Source organism: Chroicocephalus ridibundus, unplaced genomic scaffold, assembly GCF_963924245.1.
Source record: "Chroicocephalus ridibundus unplaced genomic scaffold, bChrRid1.1 SCAFFOLD_610, whole genome shotgun sequence".
Classification (NCBI taxonomy): domain Eukaryota; kingdom Metazoa; phylum Chordata; class Aves; order Charadriiformes; family Laridae; genus Chroicocephalus; species Chroicocephalus ridibundus.
Genome location: NW_026961424.1, coordinates 775 through 25310, shown reverse-complemented (window position 1 = coordinate 25310; position 24536 = coordinate 775). Strand labels below are relative to the sequence as shown.

Below are 24536 nucleotides of genomic sequence, written 5' to 3'. Positions count from 1 at the left end.
GTCTATACTGGTTTGGGGGGGTTCTATACTGGTCTGGGGGGCTCTATACTGGTTTAGGAGGGCTCCGTACTGGTTCGGCATCTTTATACTGGTTTGGGGGGGGGTCTGTACTGGTTTGGGGGGGGTCTGTACTGGTTTGGGGGTCTATACTGGTCCGGGGGGGGGTCCATACTGGTCCGGGGGGGGGTCTGTACTGGTGGCAAGGGGACCCCCACGACCCCGGCTCTGGCGGCTCCGACACTTTAATGCACCACAAAAGGGCCCCCCCAACCCCCCCCCCCCCCCCCAAAAAAAACCAACCCCCCCCCCCCAACCCCCCCATTTTGGGGCCCCCCCGGCCGTCGCCGACTGGGGAGGGGGGGCCCAGGCATGCGGGACCCCCCCAATTCCCAGTTTAGGGTGCTGGGGGGGGGTCCCCGGCGCTGGGGGGTTGCGGCAGCTCCGGGGGGGGCCCCGGGGGGGGGCTCGGGGGGGGCCCCCCCAGTCCCAGCAGCTCCTGCAGGGCCGGGGGCAGGTCCTGGGGAGAGGGGGGAGGTCGGGGGGGGGCATTTCGGGGGGGCATTGGGGGACCGGGGGGAGGGGGGACAGGTTGGGGGGGGCAGTTTTGGGGGGGGGGGGCAGTTTGGGGGGGTTCCGGGGGGGGGGTCTCCGGGGGGGGGGGGGGGCGGTGTCACTGGGGAGGTCCTGGGGGGGGGGGAGGGGGGCAGCCCGGGTGTCACTGGGGACCGGGGGGGGGCTCATTGGGGGGGGTCTCGGGGGGGTCGTGGGGGGCTCATTGGGTGGTCCCTAGAGGGGGGGGTCTCACGGGGGGGGTCTCACGGGGGGGGGTCCCTGGGGAGGGGGTCCCGGGGGGGGGGGGTCCGGGGGTGTCCCCGGGGGGTCGTGGGGGGGTCCCTGGGGGGGGGGTGGTGTCCCGGCCCGGGGGGGGTCTCACGGGGGGGGGTCCCTATGGGGTCCCTGGGGAGGGGTCCCGGGGGGGGGGCGGTCCGGGGGTGTCCCCGGGGGTGTCCCTGGGGGGGGGGGGGTGTCCCCGGGGGGGGTCTCATAGGGGGGGTCCCTATGGGATCCCTGAGGGGGGGGTCCTGGAGGGGGGGGTCCCTGGCAGGTGTCAAGGGGGGTGTCCCGGGGGGGCCTCCCGGGGGGGGGGTCCCTGGCGTTGTCACCGGTGGGGGGGGGTTGGTGTGTCCCCGGGGGGGGTGGTCCGGGGGGGGTGGGTTGTGGGGGGGGTGGCAGGGGGTGTCCCCGGGGGGGTCGTGGGGGGGTCCCTGGGGGGGTGTGTGTGTGTGGTGTCCCCGGGGGGGTGTCTCACGGGGGGGGGGGTTGTTGTCCCTATGGGGTCCCTGAGGGGGGGGTCCCGGAGCGGGGGAGGGTTGTGGCGCGGGGGGGGGGATCCCTGGGGAGGGGTCCCGGGGGGGGGGTCCGGGGGTGTCCCCGGGGGTGTCCCTGGGGGCGGGGGTGGTGTCCCCGGGGGGGGGTCTCATGCGGGGGGTCCCTATGGGATCCCTGAGGGGGGGGTCCTGGAGGGGGGGGGCCCTGGGGAGGGGTCCCCGGGGGGGTCGTGGGGGGGGTCCCTGGAGGGGGGGGGTCCTTGGAGCAGGGGGGGGGTCCCTGGAGGGTGTCAAGGGGGGTGTCCCGGGGGGGGGTGTCTCTTGGGGGGGGTGGGGGGGGGTTCGTGCGGGGGGTCCCTTTGGGGATTGCCGGGGGGGGGTCCCTGGGCGTTGTCACCGGTGGGGAGGGGGTGTCCCCGGGGGGGGTGTCCCGGGGGGGGGGGTGTCCCCGGGGGGGGTGTCCGGGGGTGTCCCGGGGGGGGGGCTCACGGGGGCGGCCGCCAGCTGCAGGAAGAGCCCCTCGGCGCGGGTCAGCACCTCCCCCGCCTCCAGCGCCGGCCTCCGCCCGGGGGGGGGCTGGGGACAGCGGGGACGGTGACACGGGGGGGGGGGGGACACACACGACACTGCCACCCACGGCTGTCCCCTGTGTCCCCAACTCCCCCCCCCCCCCCCCCCCCCGCGGTGTCCCCGACACCCCTCTGTGTCCCCCCCCGGCCCTGTGTCCCCCCATGTCCCCCCTGTGTCCCCCTCTGTGTCCCCTGTGTCCCCCCCATCCCTGTGTCCCCCCCCATGTCCCCCCCGTGTCCCCTGTGTCCCCCCGTCCCTGTGTCCCCCCCGTCCCTGTGTCCCCCCCCATGTCGCCCCCGTGTCCCCTGTGTCCCCCTCCGTGTCCCCCCCATCCCTGTGTCCCTCCCAGTGTCCCCAACCCTGTCCCAGTGTCCCCCTCTCAATGTCCCCAACGCTGTCCCCAACCCCATCGTGGTGTCCCCAAACACCCCCCATGTCCCCAACCCTGTCTCAGTGTCCCTGTCCCCATCCCAGTGTCCCCAACCCCATCCCAGTGTCCCAGTCCCAGTGTCCCCAACCCCGTCCCCGTGTCCCCAACCCCATCTCAGTGTCCCCGTCCCCGTCCCAGTGTCCCCAACGCTGTCCCCAACCCCGTCCCAGTGTCCCCAACCCCATCGCGGTGTCCCCAACCCCGTCCCAGTGTCCCTGTCCCTGTCCCAGTGTCCCCAACGCTGTCCCCAACCCCGTCCCAGTGTCCCCATCCCCGTCCCAGTGTCCCCAATGCTGTCCCCAACCCCGTCTCGGTGTCCCCAACCCCGTCTCGGTGTCCCCAACGCTGTCCCCAACCCTGTCCCTGTGTCCCCAACCCCATCGTGGTGTCCCCAACCCCGTCCCAGTGTCCCCAATGCTGTCCCCAACCCCGTCTCAGTGTCCCCAACCCCATCCCAGTGTCCCTGTCCCTGTCCCAGTGTCCCCAACGCTGTCCCCAACCCTGTCCCAGTGTCCCCAACCCCGTCCCAGTGTCCCCAACCCCATCCCAGTGTCTCCAACCCCGTCCCAGTGTCCCCAACCCCATCCCAGTGTCCCCAACACTGTCCCCAACCCCGTCCCAGTGTCCCCAACCCCGTCCCAGTGTCCCCCTCCCCACCCCGAGGCCACCCCTCCGTGTCCCCTTGTCCCACCTCGTCCCAGTCATCGCTGTCCTCGTCGCTGTCCGTGTCCCAGTCCTCACCGGTGTCCCCAATGTCTCCAATGTCCCCAATGTCCCCGGTGTCCCCCACGTCTCCGGTGTCCCCGATGTCCCCAACGTCCCCCCCGTCCCCCGCCATCTCCAGGAGGGCGCAGACCAGCAGCAGGTGGAAGTTGGGGCAGGGCAGCCCCGTCCACAGCACCTGGGGACACGGGGACACGCTGGGGACACCCCGGGGACACCCTGGGGACACCCCGGGGACACCCCCCCCCGTGTCCCCAATGGCCCCACGGCCCCTTGGCTCCTGCTGTCCCCCGGGTCCGGGTCCCCCCGGGTCCCCCCGTCCCTGTGTCCCCCCATGTCCCCCCGTGTCCCCTGTGTCCCCCTCTGTGTCCCCTGTGTCCCCCCCATCCCTGTGTCCCCCCCATGTCCCCCCGTGTCCCCTGTGTCCCCCCATGTCCCTGTGTCCCCCCATGTCCCCCCCGTGTCCCCTGTGTCCCCCTCTGTGTCCCCTGTGTCCCCCCCATCCCTGTGTCCCCCCCATGTCCCCCCGTGTCCCCTGTGTCCCCCTCCATGTCTCCTGTGTCCCCCCGATGTCCCCATGTGCCCCACTGTCCCCCATGTGCCTGAGCCCCTGGATGTCCCCAATGTCCCCATGTCCCCCCCATGTCCCCAATGTCCCAAATGTCCCAAATGTCCCTGTGTCCCCCATGTCCCCATGTCCCCTCCATGTCCCCAATGTCCCTGTGTCCCCCTGTGTCCCCGTCTCCCCCCCATGTCCCCCATGCCCCTAATTTCCCTATGTCCCCCTGTGTCCCCCCTGTCCCCGTGTCCCCTCCATGTCCCCAGTGTCCCTGTGTCCCCCCATGTCCCCCCCATGTCCCCCATGCCCCTAATGTCCCTATGTCCCCGTGTCCCCCGTCCCCGTGTCCCCTCCATGTCCCCAATGTCCCCATGTCCCCAATGTCCCTCATGTCCCTGTGTCCCCCTATGTCCCCATGTCCCCCCCATGTCCCCAATGTCCCCATGTCCCAAATGTCCCCGTGTCCCCCATGTCCACATGTCCCCTCCACGTCCCCAATGTCCCCCATACCCCTAATGTCCCCATGTCCCCCCCGCCCCCAATGTCCCCAATGTCCCAAATGTCCCCGTGTCCCCCATATCCCCCTATGTCCCCATGTCCCCTCCATGTCCCCATGTCCCCAATGTCCCCCATGTCCCCCTGTCCCCTCCATGTCCCCAATGTCCCCATGTCCCCCATATCCCAAATGTCCCCGTGTTCCCCGTCCCCATGTCCCCTCCATGTCCCAAATGTCCCCGTGTCCCCCATGTTCCGTGTCCCCTCCATGTCCCCAATGTCCCCATGTCCCAAATGTCCCCATGTCCCCCATGTTCCGTGTCCGCTCCATGTCCCCAATGTCCCCCATACCCCTAATGTCCCCACGTCCCCCCCATGTCCCCAATGTCCCCAATGTCCCTGTGTCCTCCTATGTCCCCGTGTCCCAAATGTCCCCGTGTCCCCCGCACATCCCCAATGTCCACCATGTCCCTAATGTCCCCATGTCCCCCCCATATCCCCAATGTCCCCATGTCCCCGTGTCCCCTCCATGTCCCCAATGTCCCCATGTCCTAAATGTCCCCGTGTCCCCATGTCCCCTCCACGTCCCCAATGTCCCCCATACCCCTAATGTCCCCGTGTCCTCTCCATGTCCCCAATGTCCCCCATGTCCCCAATGTCCCCATGTCCCCCGTGTCCCCATGTCCCCCTGTCACCCTATGCCCCTGTGTGCCCTCCATGTCCCCAATGTCCCCGTGTCCCCCATGTCCCCCATGTCCCCCAATCTCCCCATGTCCCCCCCATGTCCCCAGTGTCCCCGTGTCCCCCCCGTGTCCCCCATGTCCCCCTATGTCCCCATGTCCCCCCCATGTCCCCAGTGTCCCCGTGTCCCCCCCGTGTCCCCCATATCCCCCTATGTCCCCATGTCCCCTCCATGTCCCCATGTCCCCAATGTCCCCCATGTCCCCCTGTCCCCTCCATGTCCCCAATGTCCCCATGTCCCAAATGTCCCCATGTCCCCCATGTTCCGTGTCCGCTCCATATCCCCGATGTCCCCCATACCCCTAATGTCCCCACGTCCTCCCCATGTCCCCAATGTCCCCAATGTCCCTGTGTCCTCCTATGTCCCCGTGTCCCAAATGTCCCCGTGTCCCCCGCACATCCCCAATGTCCACCATGTCCCTAATGTCCCCATGTCCCCCCCATATCCCCAATGTCCCCATGTCCCTGTGTCCCCTCCATGTCCCCAATGTCCCCATGTCCTAAATGTCCCCGTGTCCCCATGTCCCCTCCACGTCCCCAATGTCCCCCATACCCCTAATGTCCCCGTGTCCTCTCCATGTCCCCAATGTCCCCCATGTCCCCAATGTCCCCATGTCCCAAATGTCCCCATGTCCCCCGTGTCCCCATGTCCCCCTGTCACCCTATGCCCCTGTGTGCCCTCCATGTCCCCAATGTCCCCGTGTCCCCCATGTCCCCCAATGTCCCCGTGTCCCCCGTGTCCCCCATGTCCCCCTATGTCCCCATGTCCCCCCCATGTCACCCATGTCCCCCTATGTCCCCATGTCCCCCCCATGTCCCCAGTGTCCCCATGTCCCCCCTGTGTCCCCCATGTCCCCCAATGTCCCCATGTCCCCCCCATGTCCCCAGTGTCCCCATGTCCCCCCCATGTCCCCAGTGTCCCCGTGTCCCCCCAGTGTCCCCGTGTCCCCCCCGTGTCCCCCATGTCCCCCAATGTCCGCATGTCCCCCCCATGTCCCCAGTGTCCCCGTGTCCCCCCAGTGTCCCCGTGTCCCCCCCGTGTCCCCCATGTCCCCCTATGTCCCCATGTCCCCCAATGTCCCCATGTCCCCCCCATGTCCCCAGTGTCCCCGTGTCCCCCCCGTGTCCCCCATGTCCCCCTATGTCCCCATGTCCCCCCCATGTCCCCCATGTCCCCCAATGTCCCCATGTCCCCCCCATGTCCCCAGTGTCCCCATATCCCCCCCATGTCCCCAGTGTCCCCATGTCCCCCCCGTGTCCCCCATGTCCCCAGTGTCCCCGTGTCCCCCCCGTGTCCCCCATGTCCCCCAATGTCCCCATGTCCCCCCCCATGTCCCCAGTGTCCCCGTGTCCCCGTGTCCCCCCCGTACCTCCCAGAGGCGCAGTGTCCCCTGCAGTCCCAGGGGGGGCTGGAAGCGCAGCTGGAGCCAGCGGCGGCAGCACCCGCGGGTGCCCTCGGCCTCTGGGGGGGGGGGGGGGGGGGAAAACACACGCGTCACCATGGCAACGGGGACACGGGGGGGGGGGACGGACACCCCCCAGGGCTCCGGCTTTGGGGTGCCCCCCCGCCCCCATTTTTGGGGTCCCACAGCGCCACAAGACCTGGTTTTGGGGTTCCCCCCCCCCCCATTTTAGGGTGCCATCACCCCCCCCCCCGGGACCCGATTTTTGGGTGCCCCCCCCCCCCCCCCCAGGGGCCGTTACTGGGGTGACCCCCCCCACTTTGGGGTCGCAAGCCCCAAGAACCCGATTTTTGGGGTGACCCCCCCCCACACTTTGGGGTCCCACATCACCCCCAAGACCTGGTTTTGGGGTGTCCCCCCCCCCAATTTTAGGGTGCCATCCCCCCCCCCCCCAGGGACCCGATTTTTGGGTGCCCCCCCCCCCCACTTTGGGGTCGCAAGCCCCAAGAACCCGATTTTTGGGGTGACCCCCCCCACACACTTTGGGGTCCCACAGACCACCCCCCCCGAGGGACCTGGTTTTGGGGTGCTCCCCCCCACTTTGGGGTCCCGCCCCCCCCCAGGGACTCGATTTTTGGGGGGTGTCCCCCCCCAAGAGCCGTTTTTGGGGTGCCCCCCACACTTTGGGGTCCCACAGCCCCCCCCCAGAGACTTGCTTTTGGGGTGCCCCCCCGTTTTGGGGTTCTCTCCCCCCCCCAGGGTCGGTTTTTGGGGTGCCCCCCCCGTTTTGGGCCGCTCTCCCCCCCCACAGGGTCGGTTTTTGGGGTGTCCCCCCCGTTTTGGGGTCCTCTCCCCCCCCCCAGGGTCGGTTTTTGGGGTGCCCCCCCCATTTTGAGGTCCTCTCCCCCCCCCCAGGGTCGGTTTTTGGGGCGCCCCTCCCCATTTCGGGCCGCTCTCCCCTCCCAGGGTCGGTTTTTGGGGTGCCCCCCCCCATTTTGGGGCGCTCTCCCCCCCCCAGCGTCGGTTTTTGGGGCGCCCCCCCCATTTTGGGGTCCTCTCCCCCCCCAGGGTCGGTTTTTGGGGTGCCCCCCCCCATTTTGGGGCGCTCTCCCCCCCCCAGGGTCGGTTTTTGGGGTGCCCCCCCGTTTCGGGCCGCTCTCCCCCCCCAGGGTCTTTTTTTGGGGTGCCCCCCCCATTTTGGGGCGCTCTCCCCCCCTCCAGCGTCGGTTTTTGGGGTGCCCCCCCGTTTTGGGCCGCTCTCCCCCCCTCCAGCGTCGGTTTTTGGGGTGCCCCCCCGTTTCGGGCCGCTCTCCCCCCCCCACAGGGTCGGTTTTTGGGGTGCCCCCCGCATTTTGGGGTCCTCTCCCCCCCCAGGGTCGGTTTTTGGGGTGCCCCCCCCGTTTTTGGGTTCTCCCCCCCCAGGGTCGGTTTTTGGGGTGCCCCCCCCGTTTTTGGGTTCTCCCCCCCCAGGGTCGGTTTTTGGGGTGCCCCCCCCCGTTTTGGGGCACTCTCCCCCCCCAGGGTCGGTTTTTGGGGTGCCCCCCCCCGTTTTGGGGCACTCTCCCCCCCCAGGGTCGGTTTTTGGGGTGCCCCCCCCCGTTTCGGGGTACCCACCCAGGCGGGGGTAGAGCTCGGGGTCCACCACTCGCACCAGTTGCCCCAGTTGCCCCAGTTGCCGCTTCAGCCCCTCCCGGCCCGGCCCGAAATTGCTTCCCTGCAGCCGGGGGGGGGGGGGGCACAAAAAAAAAGGGGGGCGGGGGGGGGGGGAGACATAAAAACCAAGTTTCCCCCCCCCCGCACCCCAAAAACACCCCGAATCCCCCCCAAATCCTCTTCAGAACGACCCCAAAGGCACTTTTTGGGGTCCCCAGCCCCCCCCCGCCCCATTTTGCCCCCCCCCCCATTTTGGGGACCCCCCCCCCGTATTAGGGTGTGTCCCCCCCCCACCATTTTTGCTCCCCATTCCCTTTTTTTCCCCCCCTTCCCCTTATTTTTCCCACCCCCCCCACTTTCAGAACCCCCCCCGATTTCGGGGCCCCCCCCCCACTTTTTGGGGTGCCGCCCCCCATTTTTGGGGTGGCCCCCCCTCTTTTGGGATGCCCCCCCCCATTTTTCCCCCACCCCCCTTAATCAACCGCCCCCACGCCTTTCCCCCCCCCCCTTTTCCCCTTATTTTTCCCAACCCCCCCTTCAGAACCCCCCCGATTTCGGGGTCTCCCCCCATTTTTGGGGGTGTCCCCCCCATTTTGGGGACCCCCCCAATATTAGGGTTCTTCCCCCCCCATTTTTCCCCCCCCCTCCCCCTTATTCAACCCCCCCATCCCCTTTTTTTTCCCCTCTTCCCCCCTATTTTCCCACACACCCCCCCTTCAGAACCCCCCCCGATTTCGGGGTCCCCCCCCCCAATTTTTCGGGGTGCGTCCCCCCCCCATTTTAGAGACCCCGACAATAATATTAAGGCCCCCCCCTCCCATTTTCCCCCCCCCTCCGCCTTATTCAACCTCCTCCATCCTTTTTTCCCCCCCTTTTCCCCCTATTTCCTCCCCTCTTCAGAACCCACACGATTTCGGGGTGTCCCCCCCCCATTTTTCGGGGGTGCCCCCCCCCATTTCGGAGACCCCACCCATAATAGTAACCCCCCCCCCCATTTCCCCTCCCTCCCCTTATTCAATCTCCTCCATCCTTTTCTTTCCCCCCTTTTCCCCCCTATTTTTCCCCCCCCCTCCCCCCTTCAGAAACCCCCGCCCCCCCGATTTTGGGGTGCCCCCCCCCCCCCCATTTTTCGGGGGGGTGTCCCCCCCCCCTCACCACCAGCTCCATGAGGCGGGAGAAGCCCCAAAAGGCTTCGACCTCGTCGGGGGCGACGCTGAGGAGGGGCCCCAGCACCTCGCTCATCCCCCGCACGTACCCTGGGGGGGGGGACAGAAACGGGGGGGGGGGGGCACCGAGGGGGGGGGGGGGAGTCAGCAACGGGGGGGGTTCAGCCCCCCAAAACCCCCCTGAGCCCCCCCCCAAACCCTAAAAAAATCCCCCCCCAAATTCGGAGCCTTCCCCGAAATCGGAGCAATCCACCCAGGAGCCCCCCAACCCCCCCAGGGACCCCCAAACCCTCTCAGGACCCCCCCAGGACCCCTCCAAACCCCCCCAGGGACCCCCTGGACCCCCCCAGGACCCCCCAAACCCCCCCAAACCCCCCCCAGGACCCCTCCAAACCCCCCCAGGGACCCCCTGGACCCCCCCGGACCCCTCCAAACCCCCCGGACCCCCCTGGACCCTTCCAAACCCCCCACGGATCCCCCCCCAGGGACCCCCAGGACCCCCCCAAATACCCCAGGGACGCCCACAATCCCCCCAGGACCCCCCCCTAACCCCCCAGGGACCCCCAAACCCTCTCAGGACCCCCCCAGGACCCCTCCAAACCCCCCCAGGGACCCCCCAGGTGCTCCCAGGGCCCCTCCAAACCCGCCCCAGGGACCCCCTGGACCCCCCCAACCCCCCCTAGGGACCCCCTGGACCCCCTGGACCCCTCCAAACCCCCCCAGGGACCCCCTGGACCCCCCCCAAATCCCCCCAGGGACCCCCTGGACCCCCCCAGGACCCCCCCCAACCCCCCCAGGGACCCCCAAACCCTCTCAGGGCACCCCCAAGACCCCCCCAAACCCCCCCAGGGACCCCCTGGACCCCCCAGGACCCCTCCAAACCCCCATGGACCCCCCCCCCTAAGGACCCCCAGGACCCCCCCAGGACCCCCCAAACCCTCTCAGGACCCCTCAGAGTCCCCCAAGGACTCCCAGAACCGCCCCAGGGCCCCTCCAAACCCCCCCAAACCCCCCCAAGGACCCCCAGGACCCCCCCAAATCCCCCCAGGGACGCCCACAATCCCCCCAGGACCCCCCCCTAACCCCCCAGGGACCCCCAAACCCTCTCAGGACCCCCCCAGGACCCCTCCAAACCCCCCAGGGACCCCCTGGACCCCCCCAGGACCCCCCAGGACCCCCCAAACCCCCCCCAGGGAACCCCCAGGCCCTCCCAGGGGCCCTCCAAAGCCCCCCAGGGACCCCTGGACCCCCCCAGGACCCCCCAAACCCCCCCAACCCCCCCCAGGGACCCCCAGGACCCCCTCAAATCCCCCCAGGGGCGCCCACAATCCCCCAGGACCCCCCCCAACCCCCCCAGGGACCCCCAAACCCTCTCAGGACCCCCCCAGGACCCCCCCCAACCCCCCCAGAGACCCCCAAACCCTCTCAGGACCTCTCCAGGACCCCTCCAAACCCCCCCAGGGACCCCTCAGGTGCTCCCAGGGCCCCTCCAAACCCCCCCCAGGGACCCCCAGGACCCCCCCAACCCCCCCTAGGGACCCCCTGGACCCCCCTGGACCCCTCCAAACCCCCCCAGGGACCCCCTGGACCCCCCCAGGACCCCCCAAACCCCCCCAGGGACCCCCTGGACCCCCCAGGACCCCCCAAACCCCCCCAGGGACCCCCAGGACCCCTCCAAATCCCCCCAGGGACGCCCACAATCCCCCCAGGACCCCCCCGTAACCCCCCCAGGGACCCCCAAACCCTCTCAGGACCCCCCCAGGACCCCACCAAACCCCCCAGGGACCCCCTGGACCCCCCCAGGACCCCCCAGGACCCCCCAAACCCCCCCCAGGGAACCCCCAGGCCCTCCCAGGGGCCCTCCAAAGCCCCCCAGGGACCCCCTGGACCCCCCCAGGACCCCCCAAACCCCCCCAACCCCCCCCAGGGACCCTCAAATCCCCCCAGGGGCGCCCACAATCCCCCCAGGACCCCCCCCAACCCCCCCAGAGACCCCCAAACCCTCTCAGGACCTCTCCAGGACCCCTCCAAACCCCCCCAGGGACCCCTCAGGTGCTCCCAGGGCCCCTCCAAACCCCCCCCAGGGACCCCCAGGACCCCCCCACCCCCCCCTAGGGACCCCCTGGACCCCCCTGGACCCCTCCAAACCCCCCCAGGGACCCCCTGGACCCCCCCAGGACCCCCCAAACCCCCCCAGGGACCCCCAGGACCCCTCCAAATCCCCCCAGGGATGCCCACAATCCCCCCAGGACCCCCCCGTAACCCCCCCAGGGACCCCCAAACCCTCTCAGGATCCCCCCAAGACCCCTCCAAACCCCCCCAGGGACCCCCCTGGACCCCCCCAGGACCCCCCAGGACCCCCCAACCCCCCCCCAGGACCCCTCTAAACCCCCCCAGGGACACCCACAATCCCCCCAGGACCCCCCCCAACCCCCTCAGGGACCCTCAAACCCCCCAGGGCCCCCCAAACCCTCTCAGGACCCCCCCAGGGACCCCCAGCCCCCCCCCAGGCCCCCCCAGCCGCTCACCCAGGTCGAAGTGGAACATGCAGTGGGTCAGCAGCACGTCGCGCAGCAGCCGCCGCTCGGCCGCGGGGGCGTGGGGGTGACACCGGGCCAGGTCCCGCTCTGGGGGGGCGCGGGGACACATGTGGGGCGGGGGGCACGGTGGGGGGGCAAGGCGGGGGGGGCTGTGGGGCAGGTTGGGGGGCAACGGGAGAGGGTTATGGGGCACGGCAGGGAGGAATGGACACGTATGGGGTAGTTATAGGGGGTGTGGAGCAGCTTGGGGAGCAACGGGAGAGAGATATGGGGCAGGTTGAGGGGCTATGGGGCAGTTTGGGGGGCTGGGGGGCAGGGTGAGGGACTGGGGGGCATGTGGGGGGCTATGGGGGGATTGTGGGGCAGGGTGGGGGGCAGGTTGGGGGGCAACGGGAGGGGGATATGGGGCACGGCAGGGAGCAATGGAGGCATATGGGGTAGTTATAGGGGGCACGGAGCAGCTCGGGGGGCAACGGGAGAGAGATATGGGGCAGGTTAAGGAGCTATGGGGCAGTTTGGGGGGCTGGGGGGCAGGGTGAGGGACTGAGGGGCATGTGGGGGGCCATGGGGGGATTGTGGGGCAGGGTGGGGGGGCAGGTTGGGGGGCAACGGGAGGGGGATATGGGGCACAGCAGGGAGCAATGGAGGCGTATGGGGTAGTTATAGTGGGTGTGGAGCAGCTTGGGGGGCAACGGGAGAGAGATATGGGGCAGGTTGAGGGGCTATGGGGCAGTTTGGGGGGCTCGGGGGCAGGGTGAGGGACTGAGGGGCATGTGGGGGGCCATGGGGGGATTGTGGGCCAGGGTGGGGGGCAGGTTGGGGGGCAACAGGAGGGGGATATGGGGCAGGTTGAGGACTGTAGAGTAGGTTGGAAGGCAATGGGGGGGGCTGTGGGGCACGTTGGGGGGCAACGATAGTGGGATATGGGGCAGGGTGGGGGGCAATGGGAGGGGAATATGGGGCAGGTCAGGGTGTAATGGGGGAGCTGTGGGGCAGGTTGGGGGGCTGTGGGGCCTGTGGGGAGCTAGGGGGGGGCTGTGGGGCAGGGTGGGCAGCAATGGGAGTGGAATATGGGATAGGTTGAGGAGATATGGGGCAGTTTTGCGGGGTGTGGGACAGGTTGAAAGGCTATGGGGCGGGCTAAGAAGCAATAAAGGGGATATAGGGCACGTTGGGGGGCAACAGAGTGGCCGTGGGGCAGGTTGGGGGGCCATGGAGCAGGTTTGGGGTGGGTTTCGGGCTGGGTTTCGGGGTGCTGGGGGGTTGGGTTTGGGGTTCTGTGGGGCGGGTTGCGGGGTGCCGTAGGTCAGGCTATGGGGCTCCATGGGGCAGGCTATAGGGCAGGCTGTGGGGCAAGCTATGGGGTGCCACGGGGCAGGTTATGAAGCTCCATGGGGCAGGTTTTATGGCTCCACGGGGTAGATTTTGGAGCTCCGTTGGGCAAGTTTTAGTCTTCCGTGGGGCAGATTATGGGGCTCCGTGGGGCAGGCTACGGAGCACGCTATGAGGCAGGCTATGGGGCGCCGTGGGGCAGGTTATGGGGTGCCACGGGGAGGGTTTTGTGGCTCCGCGGGGCAGGTTTTGGAGCTCCGTCGGGCAAGTTTCGGTGCTCCGCGGGACAGGTTACGGGGCTCTATGGGGCACACGGGGGGGGCGCTATGGGGCAGGCCGGGGGGCAGGCTATGGGGCAGGCCGGGGGGCTCACCCAGGCGGCGGCGGTAGCGGCGGAAGGGGCTGTTCCTGCGCTGCTGCCCGGGGCTGAGCGACACCCACTGCAGCTTCATGCGGAAATAGTCGGCCCTGGGGCCCCCCCACGTCACCCCGCGCCCACAACCCCCCCCTCGGGACACCCAAAATCCCCCCCCCCCAGACCCACATAACCCCCCCCGGACCCCCATAACTCCCCCCCGCGCCCCATAACCCCCCCCGCACCCCCAAAATCCCCCCCAGGACCCCCCAAAATCCCCCCCCCGACCCCCATAACCCCCCCCCTGCGCCCCATAACCCCTCCCCGGGACCCCCAAAAAACCCCCCAGGGACCCCCAAAAAAACCCCCCAGGGACCCCCAACATCCCCCCCCGACCCCCCAAACCAATTCCCGGCCCCCCCAAATCCTCCCATCCCCTTCCCCAACCCCCCCCCAAGCCCTCAATACCCCCCCAAGCCCCCAAATCTGCCTCTAAATTCCCCAACCCCCCCCCAGTCTCCCCACATCCCCCCCATACCCCGCTGTGACACCCCCCCGCGCCCTCAATACCTCCCCCCACAGCCCCCCAAATCCGCCCCAGAGCCCCCCCCCCCGAAACCGCTTCGGAGCCCCCCCAAGACCCCACTGAAAACCCCCCCCCCTCCCCCCCCTCACCTCCAGTCGCGCTCGGGGGGGTCGGAGGCCGCCCCCCCCCACGGCAGCAGCCCCAGCAGCCGCCGCCAGCCCTCGGGCCGCACCTCGGGGCTCAGCCCCTGGGGCGGGGCCACCTCAGGACACGCCCCCCCGTCCCGCACAAGCCCCGCCCACCCCTGCGGGCCCCGCCCCCTTTTCGAGCGGGCCCCGCCCCCTTTTCGAGCAGCCCCCGCCCTTTTAAGAAGTGCCCCTGCACCTTCAGTGGAGCCACGCCCCCTTGGGAGGACGCCCCGCCCCTTTTAGAGAATGCCCCGCCCCTTAAAGGTATGACACGCCCCCTTGGGGAGACCCCGCCCCTTCACCAACAAGCCCCGCCCCTTTAAGAGGGATTGGGGCGGCCCCGCCTCTCTCGTAAGAGACCCCGCCCCTTTTCCAGCAGGCCCCGCCCCTTTAGAGGTGAAGCCAATCCTTTTAAGGGAACACCCGCCCCCAAGAGGCCCCGCCCCTTCAGGGCGTCGTGTGTGGGCCCCCCCTCAGGCCCCCCCCCCCACTTCATTGGCCCCGTCCACACGGCGACCACACCCTTCTAAGCCCCGCCCCTTAACCCCACCCACTTCACACTCCCGGCCCATTATTGGCCACACCCCTCACCAGGCTCCAACGCCCCTGTAGCCCCACCCACCGCTTGACCACGCCCATTTTGGACCCTCTGCCCCCGCCCCCCCCCCCCCCCGCAAAGCCCCGCCCCTCCTCACCCCCCGGAAAAGGCGTTGCCGCAGCCCTTCCGGGTCCAGGCTCCGCCCCTCGGCGTCGTGGCTCCGCCCCCACTCCTCTGACGTCACCGGCGGTCCCCGCGGGGGGGAGGGGCGGGGCCCCAGCCTCACCTGGAGGGGGGGCGGGGCTAATCAGACCCCGCCCCCTTCCCAGACCCCGCCCCCTTCCCAAGCCCCACCCCTCCATACTCTCCCACCAAAACACAAGCCCCGCCCCCTCCCAAGCTCCGCCCCCACTCAGGCCCCGCCCCCCTGCATAAGCTCCGCCCACCCCGTGACACCCTGCCCCCTAGCCCAGCCCCCTTCACACAGGCCCCGCCCCTCCTCCGTCCAAGCTCCGCCCCCTCCGCCCCAGGCCCCGCCCCCTCTATCCGCACCCCCGCCCCAGGCCCCGCCCACTCCACCCATGCCAGGCCCCGCCCCCTCCGCCCCAGGCCCCGCCCACTCACGCAGGCGATGACCTCAAAGGGTGGCTCCGGCTCCAGCTCTGGCTCCGCCCCCCGCGCGCAGGGGGGGGGGGCGTGGCCTCTGCCCCCCCCCACCAGGCGGCTCAGCCCCCCCAAGGTGGCGGCGTAGGGACCCTGCAGCAGCCGCTGGGGGGGCGGGGGGGGGGGACACACATAGGACCCACATTGAGACACCCCCCCCCCCCGCCCCCCACCTCGGAACCACCTCCCGTTGGGACCCCCCCCCGGGACCCCCAACTTTGGGACCCACCTGAGCCCCCCACCAGGACCCCCCCGGGCCCCCCCCCACGCCCAGGACCCCCCCGCACCCCCCTTTGGGAACGCCCACCCCCCAAACTACCCCAACTCAGACCCCCCCCCACCAAAATCCTCCTCCCTGTGACCCCCCCCCCCAGGACCCCCTGGGTCCCGCCATGCTCGGGACCCCCCTACACCCCTCTTTGGGACCCCCCCACCCAGAGACCCCCCCCGGGACCCCCAACCCCAGGGCCCCCCCACTTCAGGACCCCCCCTAAAATCCCCCACCTCGTGACCCCCCCCTCAGGACCACCCCCCCCCTCCCCGAGCCCCCCTTTGGGACCCCCACCCTTGGGACCCCCCCAGGACCCCCCCACCTTGGGATCCCCCCCGCACCCCCATCCCTCAGACCCCCCCGATTCAGGACATCCCCCCCAAAAATCCCCCCCCCAGAAGGACCCCCGCGGGTCCCCCCCGCCCAGGATCCCCCCACACCCCCTTTTGGGACCCCCTCCCTTGGGACCCCCCCACCCCAGGACCCCCCCGGGACTTCCCCCCTCCCCGGCAAAGGGGCCCCGGCGTTGGGGGGGGGGTGGGGGGTGACTCACGGTGACGAGGCCGGGGGACGGGGGTTGCGGGGGGGGGTCGGGCCCCTCGGGGGGGGTCACCAGCAGCAGCCGGGGGTCCCGTGGGCTCCTGGGGGGGGGGGGGGGGGCAGCGCTGGTGGGAGGGGCTGGGGGAAACTGTGGGGACTGGGACTGGGAGGGGGGGAACTGGGCGGGGGGGGTCCAGGGTGGGGGATGATGGAGATTGGGGGGGGGGGGGGATTAGGAGGAACTGGGATTGGGGGGGGGTAAAGTGGGGGGACTGGAATTGGGGGGGGGGGGGGGAAATGGGAGAGGCTGGGTCTGGGGGGGGCATGGGGGGAGCTGGGATTGGGGGGGGGAAACTGGGGGAACTGGGACTCGGGGGGAGGAACTGGGGGGGGGCTGGGATTTGGGGGGACATTGGGAGAAACTGGGATTGGGGGGGGAAACTGGGAGAACTGAGATTGGGGGGGGGAACTGGGGGGGGCTGGGACTGGGGGAGGTGGGGGGAACGGGGGCTGGGGGGGGACCTGGGGGGGGCTGGGATTGGGGTGGAATGGGGGGAACTGGGATTGGGGGGGGAACTGGGGGGGGGCTGGGACTTGGGGGGGGGGATGGGGGAAACTGGTTTGGGGGGGGGGAACTGGGATTCGGGGATGGGGGGGGGCGGAATTCGGAGGGTCCTGGGACTGGGGGGGGGGGGGGGGGGCCCTTGAGTTTGGGGGGGGGGTCCCCTGGAATCTGGCGGGAGGGTCTCGGGGGGGTTCAGGGACTGGGGGGGGGGGAGGAGGGATGTCTTTGGGGACCCCCCCCCGGGTTTGGGGGTGCCGATGGGTGTCACCCCCCCCGCATGCCCCCCCCCCCCCCCCAAACTCACGGGCGCAGGCGGGTCCCCAAGAGCCGCAGCAGCTTTCGGGGCCCCCCCCGTGGGAAATGCAAGGGGGGGGGGCAGGGCCCCCCCCGCGGCAGCAGCACCAGGAAGGGTCGGTGCAACCCGGGGGGGCTCCGCCGCAGCCCCCCCACTTCCCCCAGCTCCAGGCGGAACCCCCCCCGCCAGCCTGGGGGGGGTTGTGGGGGGGCCATCACTGCCCGCCCCCTCCCCCCCCCCCCCCCAGGCCCCCAAATTCCCCCTATGGCCCCCCCCAAATCCCTCTTGGACCCCCCCAAATTGCCCCTGGCCCCCCCGTGGCCCCCCAAAACCCCCGGCTCCCCCAAAATGCCCCATGTCCCCCCCCCCTCCATGTCCCTCAACAGCCCCCCCCCAAATCCCCCCTGGGGGGGCACCCCCCAGCCCCCCCCCAACCCCCATGTGCTCCCCCCCACCATGTCCCCCCCCCAATCCCCCCATGTGCCCCCTAAAAACCCCCCATGGACCCCCCCGTGTACCCCCCCATGTTCCCCCCCAATCCCCCATGCCCCCCCCCCCCCCAGCCCCCTCAAACCCCCCATGTCCCCCCCCGGCTCCCCCCAAATGCCCCATGGCCCCCCCCCCGTCCCTCAACAGCCCCCCCCAACCCCCCTGTGTCCCCCCCCAGCCCCCTTTTTCCCCCCCACTCCCCCATTTTCCCCACCCCCCATATCCGTAGGTCCCCCCGTGCCCCCCCCCCCAGCGTGTGTGCGTGTCCCCCCCCCCGCTGTGCAGTACCGGGGGGCCGGGGGGGGGCGCGGGGGGGGCTCAGCACCGCCCAGTCGGGCTCGAAGCCGGGGTCTGGGGGCTCCTCCTCGGGGGGTGGCTGGGGGGGCAGAACGGGGTGAGGGGGGGGCACAATGCGGGGGGGGGGGGGTAACAAGGGCGGGGGGGACAAAATGGGGGCGGGGGGGGGCAGTTGGGGGTCGGGGGGGGGCAGTTGGGGTCTGGGGGGGCACTTGGGGGTCCCGGGGGGGAGCAGATGGTGGTCTCTGGGGGCAGTTGGGGGCCTGGGGGGGGGGGGCGGTCGGGGGGGCACTTGGGGGTCCCTGGGGGGGGCAGTTGGGGGTCGTGGGAGGGGGCAGTTGGGGGTCCCTGGGGGCAGTTGGGGAGCAGGGGGGAAACTTGGGGGTCCTGGGGGGGGGGGTGCAGTTAGGGGTCTGGGGGGGCACTTGGGGGTCCCGGGGGGGAGCAGATGGTGGTCCCTGGGGGCAGTTGGGGGCCTGGGGGGGGGCAGTTGGGGGTCGGGGGGACACAGTTGGGGTCTGGGGGGGCACTTGGGGGTCCCAGGGGGCAGCAGATGGTGGTCCCTGGGGGCAGTTGGGGGTCGGGGGGGGACAGTTGGGGTCGGGGGGGGCACTTGGGGGGCCCGGGGGGGAGCAGATGGTGGTCCCTGGGGGCACTTGGGGGCCTCGGGGGGGGCAGTTGGGGGTCGGGGGGACACAGTTGGGGTCTGGGGGGGCACTTGGGGGTCCCAGGGGGGAGCAGATGGTGGTCCCTGGGGGCACTTGGGGGTCGGGGGGGGACAGTTGGGGTCTGGGGGGGCACTTGGGGGGCCCGGGGGGGAGCAGATGGTGGTCTCTGGGGGCAGCTGGGGGCCTGGGGGGCAACTGGGGGTCCCAGAGGTGGAAGTTGGGGGTCAGGGGGGGCAGCTGAGGGCCGGGGGGGGGCGGTTGGGGGTCAGGGGGGCACTTGGGGTCCCCGGGGGGGGCAGTTGGGGGTCCCTGGGGGCAGTTGGGGAGCAGGGGGGAAACTTGGGGGTCCCGGGGGGGGGATGGGGGGCAGTTAGGGGTCTGGGGGGCAGTTGGGGGTCCCGGGGGGCTGGGGGGGGACTCACCGCGTCATCGGGGGGGTCCCACAGTTCTTCCAGAGGTTCCCACTCCAGCACCACGTCCTTTGGCTGCGCAAAACCAGTGCACACCAGTATAAACCAGTATAAACCAGTATATGGTAAAACAGCTTCTCCTATCACCTTTGCACCTTCCCCCGTGTCCCCCCCCAGTCCCCCCCAGTGCCCCCAGTACCCCTCCCAGTCCCTCCCAGTGCCCCCAAACCCCCTCCCAGTCCCTCCCACTCCCCCCAGTGCCCCCAAACCCCCTCCCAGTCCCTCCCAGTCCCCCCAGTGCCCCCAAACCCCCTCCCAGTCCCACCCAGTCCCTCCCAGTACGCTCCACGCCCTCTCCCAGTCCCTCCCAGTCACTCCCAGTGCCCCCAAACTCCCTCGCAGTCCCCCCCAGTTCCCCCCAGTGTCCCCAAGCCCTCTCCCAGTCCCCCCCAGTCCCTCCCAGTGCCCCCCAGACCCTCTCCCAGTCCCCCCAGTGCCCCCAGACCCTCTCCCAGTCCCTCCCAGTACTCCCCACACCCCCTCCCAGTCCCTCCCAGCCTCCCCCAGTACCTCTCTCAGTTCCTCCCAGTGTCCCCCAGACCCCCTCCCAGTCCCCCCCAGTCCCTCCCAGTACCCTCCACACCCCCTCCCAGTCCCTCCCAGGCTCCCCCAGTCCCCCCCAGTCCCTCCCAGTGCCCCCAAACCCCCTCCCAGTCCCCCACCAGTCCCCCCCAGTCCCTCCCAGTGCCCTCCAGACCCTCTCCCAGTCCCTCCCACTCCCTCCCAGTGCCCCCAAACCCCCTCCCAGTCCCCCCCAGTCCCTCCCAGTGCCCCCGGACCCCCTCCCAGACCCTCCCAGTGCCACCCAGACCCTCTCCCAGTCCCTCCCAGTCCCTCCCAGTACCCCCAGACCCCCTCCCAGTCCCTCCCACTCCCTCCCAGTGCCCCCAAACCCCCTCCCAGTCCCCCCCAGTCCCTCCCAGTACCCCCAGACCCCCTCCCAGGCTCCCCCAGACCTCCCCCCCGTCCCTCTCAGTGCCCCCAGACCCCTTCCCAGTCCCTCCCAGTCCCTCCCAGTGCCCCCAGTGCCCCCGTACCCCCTGCAGCACGCGCAGCCGTCCCTGCAGCAGCCCCTCGCGGGGGGGGGCGGGGTGGAGCCCGGTGGGGATGGAGACCCCCGGCAGCTCCAGCAGCACCTGGGGGGACACCCCTGTCACTGGCACCCCCCTGGCACCCCCCCGTCACCCCCCCATCGTTGCCACCCCCCCGTCACCCCCTGTCACCCCCTGTCCCCCCCATCACCTCCTGTCACCCCCCCGTCGCTGCCACCCCCCCGTCACCCCCGCGTCACCCCCTGTCACCTCCTGTCACCCCCTCATCACTGCCACCCCCCTGTCCCCCCCATCACCTCCTGTCACCCCCCCATCGCTGCCACCCCCCCGTCACCCCCTGTCACCTCCTGTCACCCCCCCATCGCTGCCATCCCCCCCGTCACGCCCCGGCACCCCCTGTCACCCCCCCGGCATCCCCTGTCACCTCCTGTCACCCCCCATCACCCCCTGTCACCTCCTGTCACCCTGTCACCCCCCCGTCAGTCACCCCCCCATCACCCCCTGTCATCTCCTGTCACCCCCCCATCACTGCCACCCCCCCCTCACCCCCCCGTCACCTCCTGTCACCCCCCATCACTGCCACCCCCCTGTCACCCCCTTGTCACCCCCTGTCACCCCCCCGTCACCCCCCCATCACACCTTGTCACCTCCTGTCACCCCCCCATCGCTGCCACCCCCCGTCACCCCCTGTCACCCCCCCGGCACCCCCTGTCACCTCCTGTCACCCTGTCACCTCCTGTCACCCCCCCATCACTGTCACCTCCTGTCACCCCGTCACCTCCTGTCACCCCCCCCATCACTGCCACCCCCCTGTCCCCCCCATCACCCCCTATCACCCCCCCATCACTGCCACCCTCCCGTCACCCTGTCACCTCCTGTCACCCCCCTGTCACTGCCACCCCCGTCACCCCCATCACCCCCCATCACCCCGTCACTGCCACCGCGTCACCCCCGTCACTGTCACCCTCCGTCACCTCCGTCGCTCCCCTCATCATTGTCACCCCGTCACCCTCTTGTCACACCTGTCACCCCCCCGTCACTGTTACCCCCCCGTCACCCCCTGTCACCCCCCCGCCACCCCCGTCACTGCCCCCCGTCACCTCCCCGCTATTGTCACCCCCTGTCACCTCCCTATCGCCCCCCTGTCACTGTCACCCTCTGTCACCTCTGTCACTCCCCTCATCGTTGTCACCCCCTTGTCACCCCCTGTCACCCCCCCACCACCCCCCTGTCACTGCCACCCCCTGTCACCTTCGTGTCACCCCCCCGCCTTTGTCACCCTCGTCACCTATCACCGTCACCCTCTGTCACCTCTGTCACTCCCCTCATCGTTGTCACCCTTTTGTCACACCCGCTGTCACCCCCTGTCACCTCCCCCACTGTCACCCCTTGTCACCTCCCTGTCACCCCCGTCACTGTCACCCTCTGTCACCCCCCTGTCACTGTCATCCCCCCCATCACCCCCAGGAGCACCTTCGGGGACACCCCTGTCACCCCCCTGCCACCGCCGCCCCCCCCATGTCACCGTCACCCCCTCTGTCACCGCCACCCGTGTGCCACCCCCTGTGTCGCTGTCACCCCCCATGTCACCAGCACCAGTCCCTCCTGGGTCACCCCTGTGTCGCTGTCACCCCCCCGTGTCACCCCCGCTGCCACTGGCCCCCCCCCCGTGTCACTGTCACCCCGGGGCCACCCCCTGTGTCACCGTCACCCCCTCTGTCACCCCCACTGCCACCAACACCCCCGGGCCCCCCCTTGTGTCACCGTCACCAGTCCCTCCTGGGTCACCCCTGTGTCGCTGTCACCCCCCCGTGTCACCCCCACTGCCACTGGCCCCCCCCGTGTCACCGTCACCCCCATGTCACTGTCCCCCCGGGGCCACCCCCTGTGTCACCGTCACCCCCTCTGTCACCCCCGCTGCCACCAACACCCCCGGGCCACCCCCTGTGTCACTGTCACCCCCCGTGTCACTGTCCCCACCCCCCGTGTCCCCCCCTGCCGCCCTCCTCGGTGGTGTCGCCCCAGGTGTCACTGTCCCCCTCCCCCCCCCAGCGGCGCTGCCACCCCTGTGTCACCATCATTGTCACCGCCTGTGTCCCCCCCGCTGCCGCCAGCGCCCTCTGTGTCACTGCCACCGGGGGAGTCACCTCCTTGTCCCTGCCACTGCCCCCCGCCGTGTCCCCCCCCCAACTGCCGCTGTCACCATCCGCGCCACCACCCCGACCCCAGCGGCGTCACCATCGGTGTCACCCCCGCTGCCACCGCCACCCGTGCCACCCCCGCCGTCCCCCACAGCCACCGCGTCACCGTCATGCCGGTGTCACCCCTCGTGTCACCCTACTGCCACAACCAGTGTCACCGACTGCCACCCCCGCCGTCCCCCGCAGCCACCGGGTCACCGTCATGCTGGTGTCACCCCTCGCGTCACCCCACTGCCACCACCAGTGTCACCGACTGCCACCCCTGCCGTCCCCCACAGCCACCGGGTCACCGCCACCGGCAGTGCCACCCCCAGGGTCACCCGCTGCCACCATCGGTGTCACCCGCTGCCACCCCCACTGCCACCAACACTGTCCCCAATGCCACCGTGTCACCGGCACTGCCACCCCCGCTGCCACCAAGGCAGTCACCGGCGCTGGCGGCGTCACCCACGGTGCCCCCACCCCGTCACCAGCCGCGTCACCGTCCCCCTCCCCGGTGTCACCGTCCCCCGTGTCACCCGCGCTGTCCCCAACCCTGCCCCCCCCCCCCCCCGTCCCCCCTCCACCGGGGACGGGGGGACACCAGCGTCACCGGCCCCCGGGGGGTGTCACAGCCCCCCCGCGGGTTTGGGGACACCCACGTCACGGGGGGGAGGGGGGGGGGACGCCGTGACGTCGCTGCCACCCCCTGCCCGGGGTTGGGGACACCGTTGTCATCGTCACTGGGGGGGGCACACACGGGGGGGGGGGGGCACCGCTGGGGAGGGGGGGGGAGGTGTCAGCGGGGTCACGGCGGGGTCACGGCGGGGTCGCGGGGGGAGGTCACGGGGGGGCGGGGGTGGTGTCACACGGGCGCGGCCTCACCCTCCCGCCCGCCGCCACCTCCATCCTCCGCCTGACGCTTCCGCTTCCGGCCGTCGCCCGCCCCTTCCGGCCACGCCCCCACCGGACAGACCGCCAATAGGAACGCGCCTTCCCTAACCCCGCCCCCTCGCTCTGTAACCCCGCGCCCTCTCCCTGGCCACGCCTCCTCCACCTGCAGCCAATCACCTCCCTCTCGGACCCCGCCCCTCCCGCTCTGACCCCGTCCCCTCACTCACCAACCAATCCCCTTCCTCTGCAACCCCGCCCCTCCTCCTCTAGCCACGCCCCTTCCCTCTCCAGCCAATCACCGACCTCTGTGGTCACGCCCCTCGCTCCCTCACCGTGCCTCCTCCCCTCTAGCCCCGCCCCCTCCCTCGCCAGCCAATCACCTTCACGTTGTGGGCGCGCCTCTTCCGCTGACCACGCCCTCTCCCCCTCTAACCACGCCCCCTTGGTCTCCAGCCAATCCCCTTCCCCTCTAACCCCGCCTCTCCTGTCTAACCCCGCCCCTTCCCTCTGTAACCCCGCCCCCTCCCTCCCCAACCAATCCCCACCCTCTTCCGCTCCCCCGCCCCTTCCGCCCCCGCCCCTTCCGCCCCCGCCATCTTGGCGGGGCGCTGAGAGGCCGCTCCGCTCCTCCGTTCCCGGTACCGCCCCCCCCCCTCCCCCCCCCCTCCCCGGTTCCCCCCCGCCCCCCAGGGACCCCCCCGGTGTCCCCCCCCTCCCGCCCCCCTCCAATGTGGGCCGCCCCCATGGCCGAGGGGCAGCGGGAGCGCTGGGCCGCGCTGGTGGCGGCGGCGGAGGGTTACCGGGGGGCGACGGGGGCGGAGGTGGTGCTGCTGACGGCCTGGGGGGGGCCGGGGGGGCCCCGCGCTTACGCCCATCACGGGCCCGGACCGCTGGGAGCCGCCGCCCGCCGGTTCCTCCCCGATATCGCAGCCGCCCACCGGGCACTGGCCGGGGCCCCCCCCACCCCGCCTCCCCCCGCCGCCGCCCGCCCCCCCCCGCCGCCCCTCCCCCCCCCCGCCGCCGCCGCCCCTCCCCCAACGCGGCGGGCGGAGGGGGGGAGGGGAGCGGGGCGGAGGGGGGCGCCCAGCGACGCCAGCGGTGAGTGTGGGGGGGGGTGTTGGGGGGGGGGGACGGACACTGGGGGGCTTTTGGGGACACTGGGGGGGGGACATTGGGGGGTTGGGGACATTGGGGAGGGGGGGCCACTGGGGGGGTGTTGGGGGCTTTGGGGGTGGGGGGACGTTGGGGTTGGGGGGGACCACGGGGGGGTGGGGACACTGGGGGGCTTTGGGACACTGTGGGGTGGGGGGGGCAGAGGGGACACCGGGGGGGGGGGACGGGACACGGGGGGGTTGGGGACATTGGGGAATGGGGGTCACTGGGGGGGCGTTGGGGGCTTTGGGGGTGGGGGGACGTTGGGGTTGGGGGGGACACGGGGGGGGTAGGGGACAGTGGGGGGCTTTGGGGACACTGGGGGGGGGAGCAGAGAGGACATTGGGGGTGGGGGGGGACACGGGGAGGGTTTGGGGACACCGGGGGGGTTGGGGACAGTGGGGTGGGGGGGGACATGGGGGGGTGGGGGACACTGGGGGGCTTTGGGGACAC

The 24536-nt window shown here is 71.1% G+C and overlaps 1 protein-coding gene across 6 annotated transcripts; it reads right to left on the bottom strand.

The window, feature by feature from the left end:
* Positions 1–326: 326 nt before the first annotated feature.
* Positions 327–23017, bottom strand: LOC134509409 (TBC1 domain family member 17-like). Of its 6 annotated transcripts, none has more exons than XM_063321924.1 (17): positions 22923–23017; positions 19843–19941; positions 18758–18820; positions 17659–17746; positions 16891–17071; positions 16035–16122; positions 15172–15315; positions 14705–14833; positions 13971–14069; positions 13314–13386; positions 11597–11695; positions 9058–9158; positions 7864–7963; positions 6217–6308; positions 3020–3229; positions 1818–1904; positions 327–517 (listed from the first exon to the last, which is right to left on the bottom strand). In XM_063321924.1, the coding sequence occupies exons 1-17, from the start codon at positions 22944–22946 to the stop codon at positions 395–397; spliced, it is 1800 nt and encodes a 599-aa protein (XP_063177994.1). In that variant the 5' UTR covers positions 22947–23017; the 3' UTR covers positions 327–394. The 6 variants fall into 6 exon arrangements, with proteins under 6 accessions (XP_063177994.1, XP_063177995.1, XP_063177992.1 ...); XM_063321925.1 differs by having other exon boundaries at positions 13314–13380; XM_063321922.1 differs by having other exon boundaries at positions 13314–13408; positions 13971–14068; positions 22923–23016.
* Positions 23018–24536: the final 1519 nt, after the last annotated feature.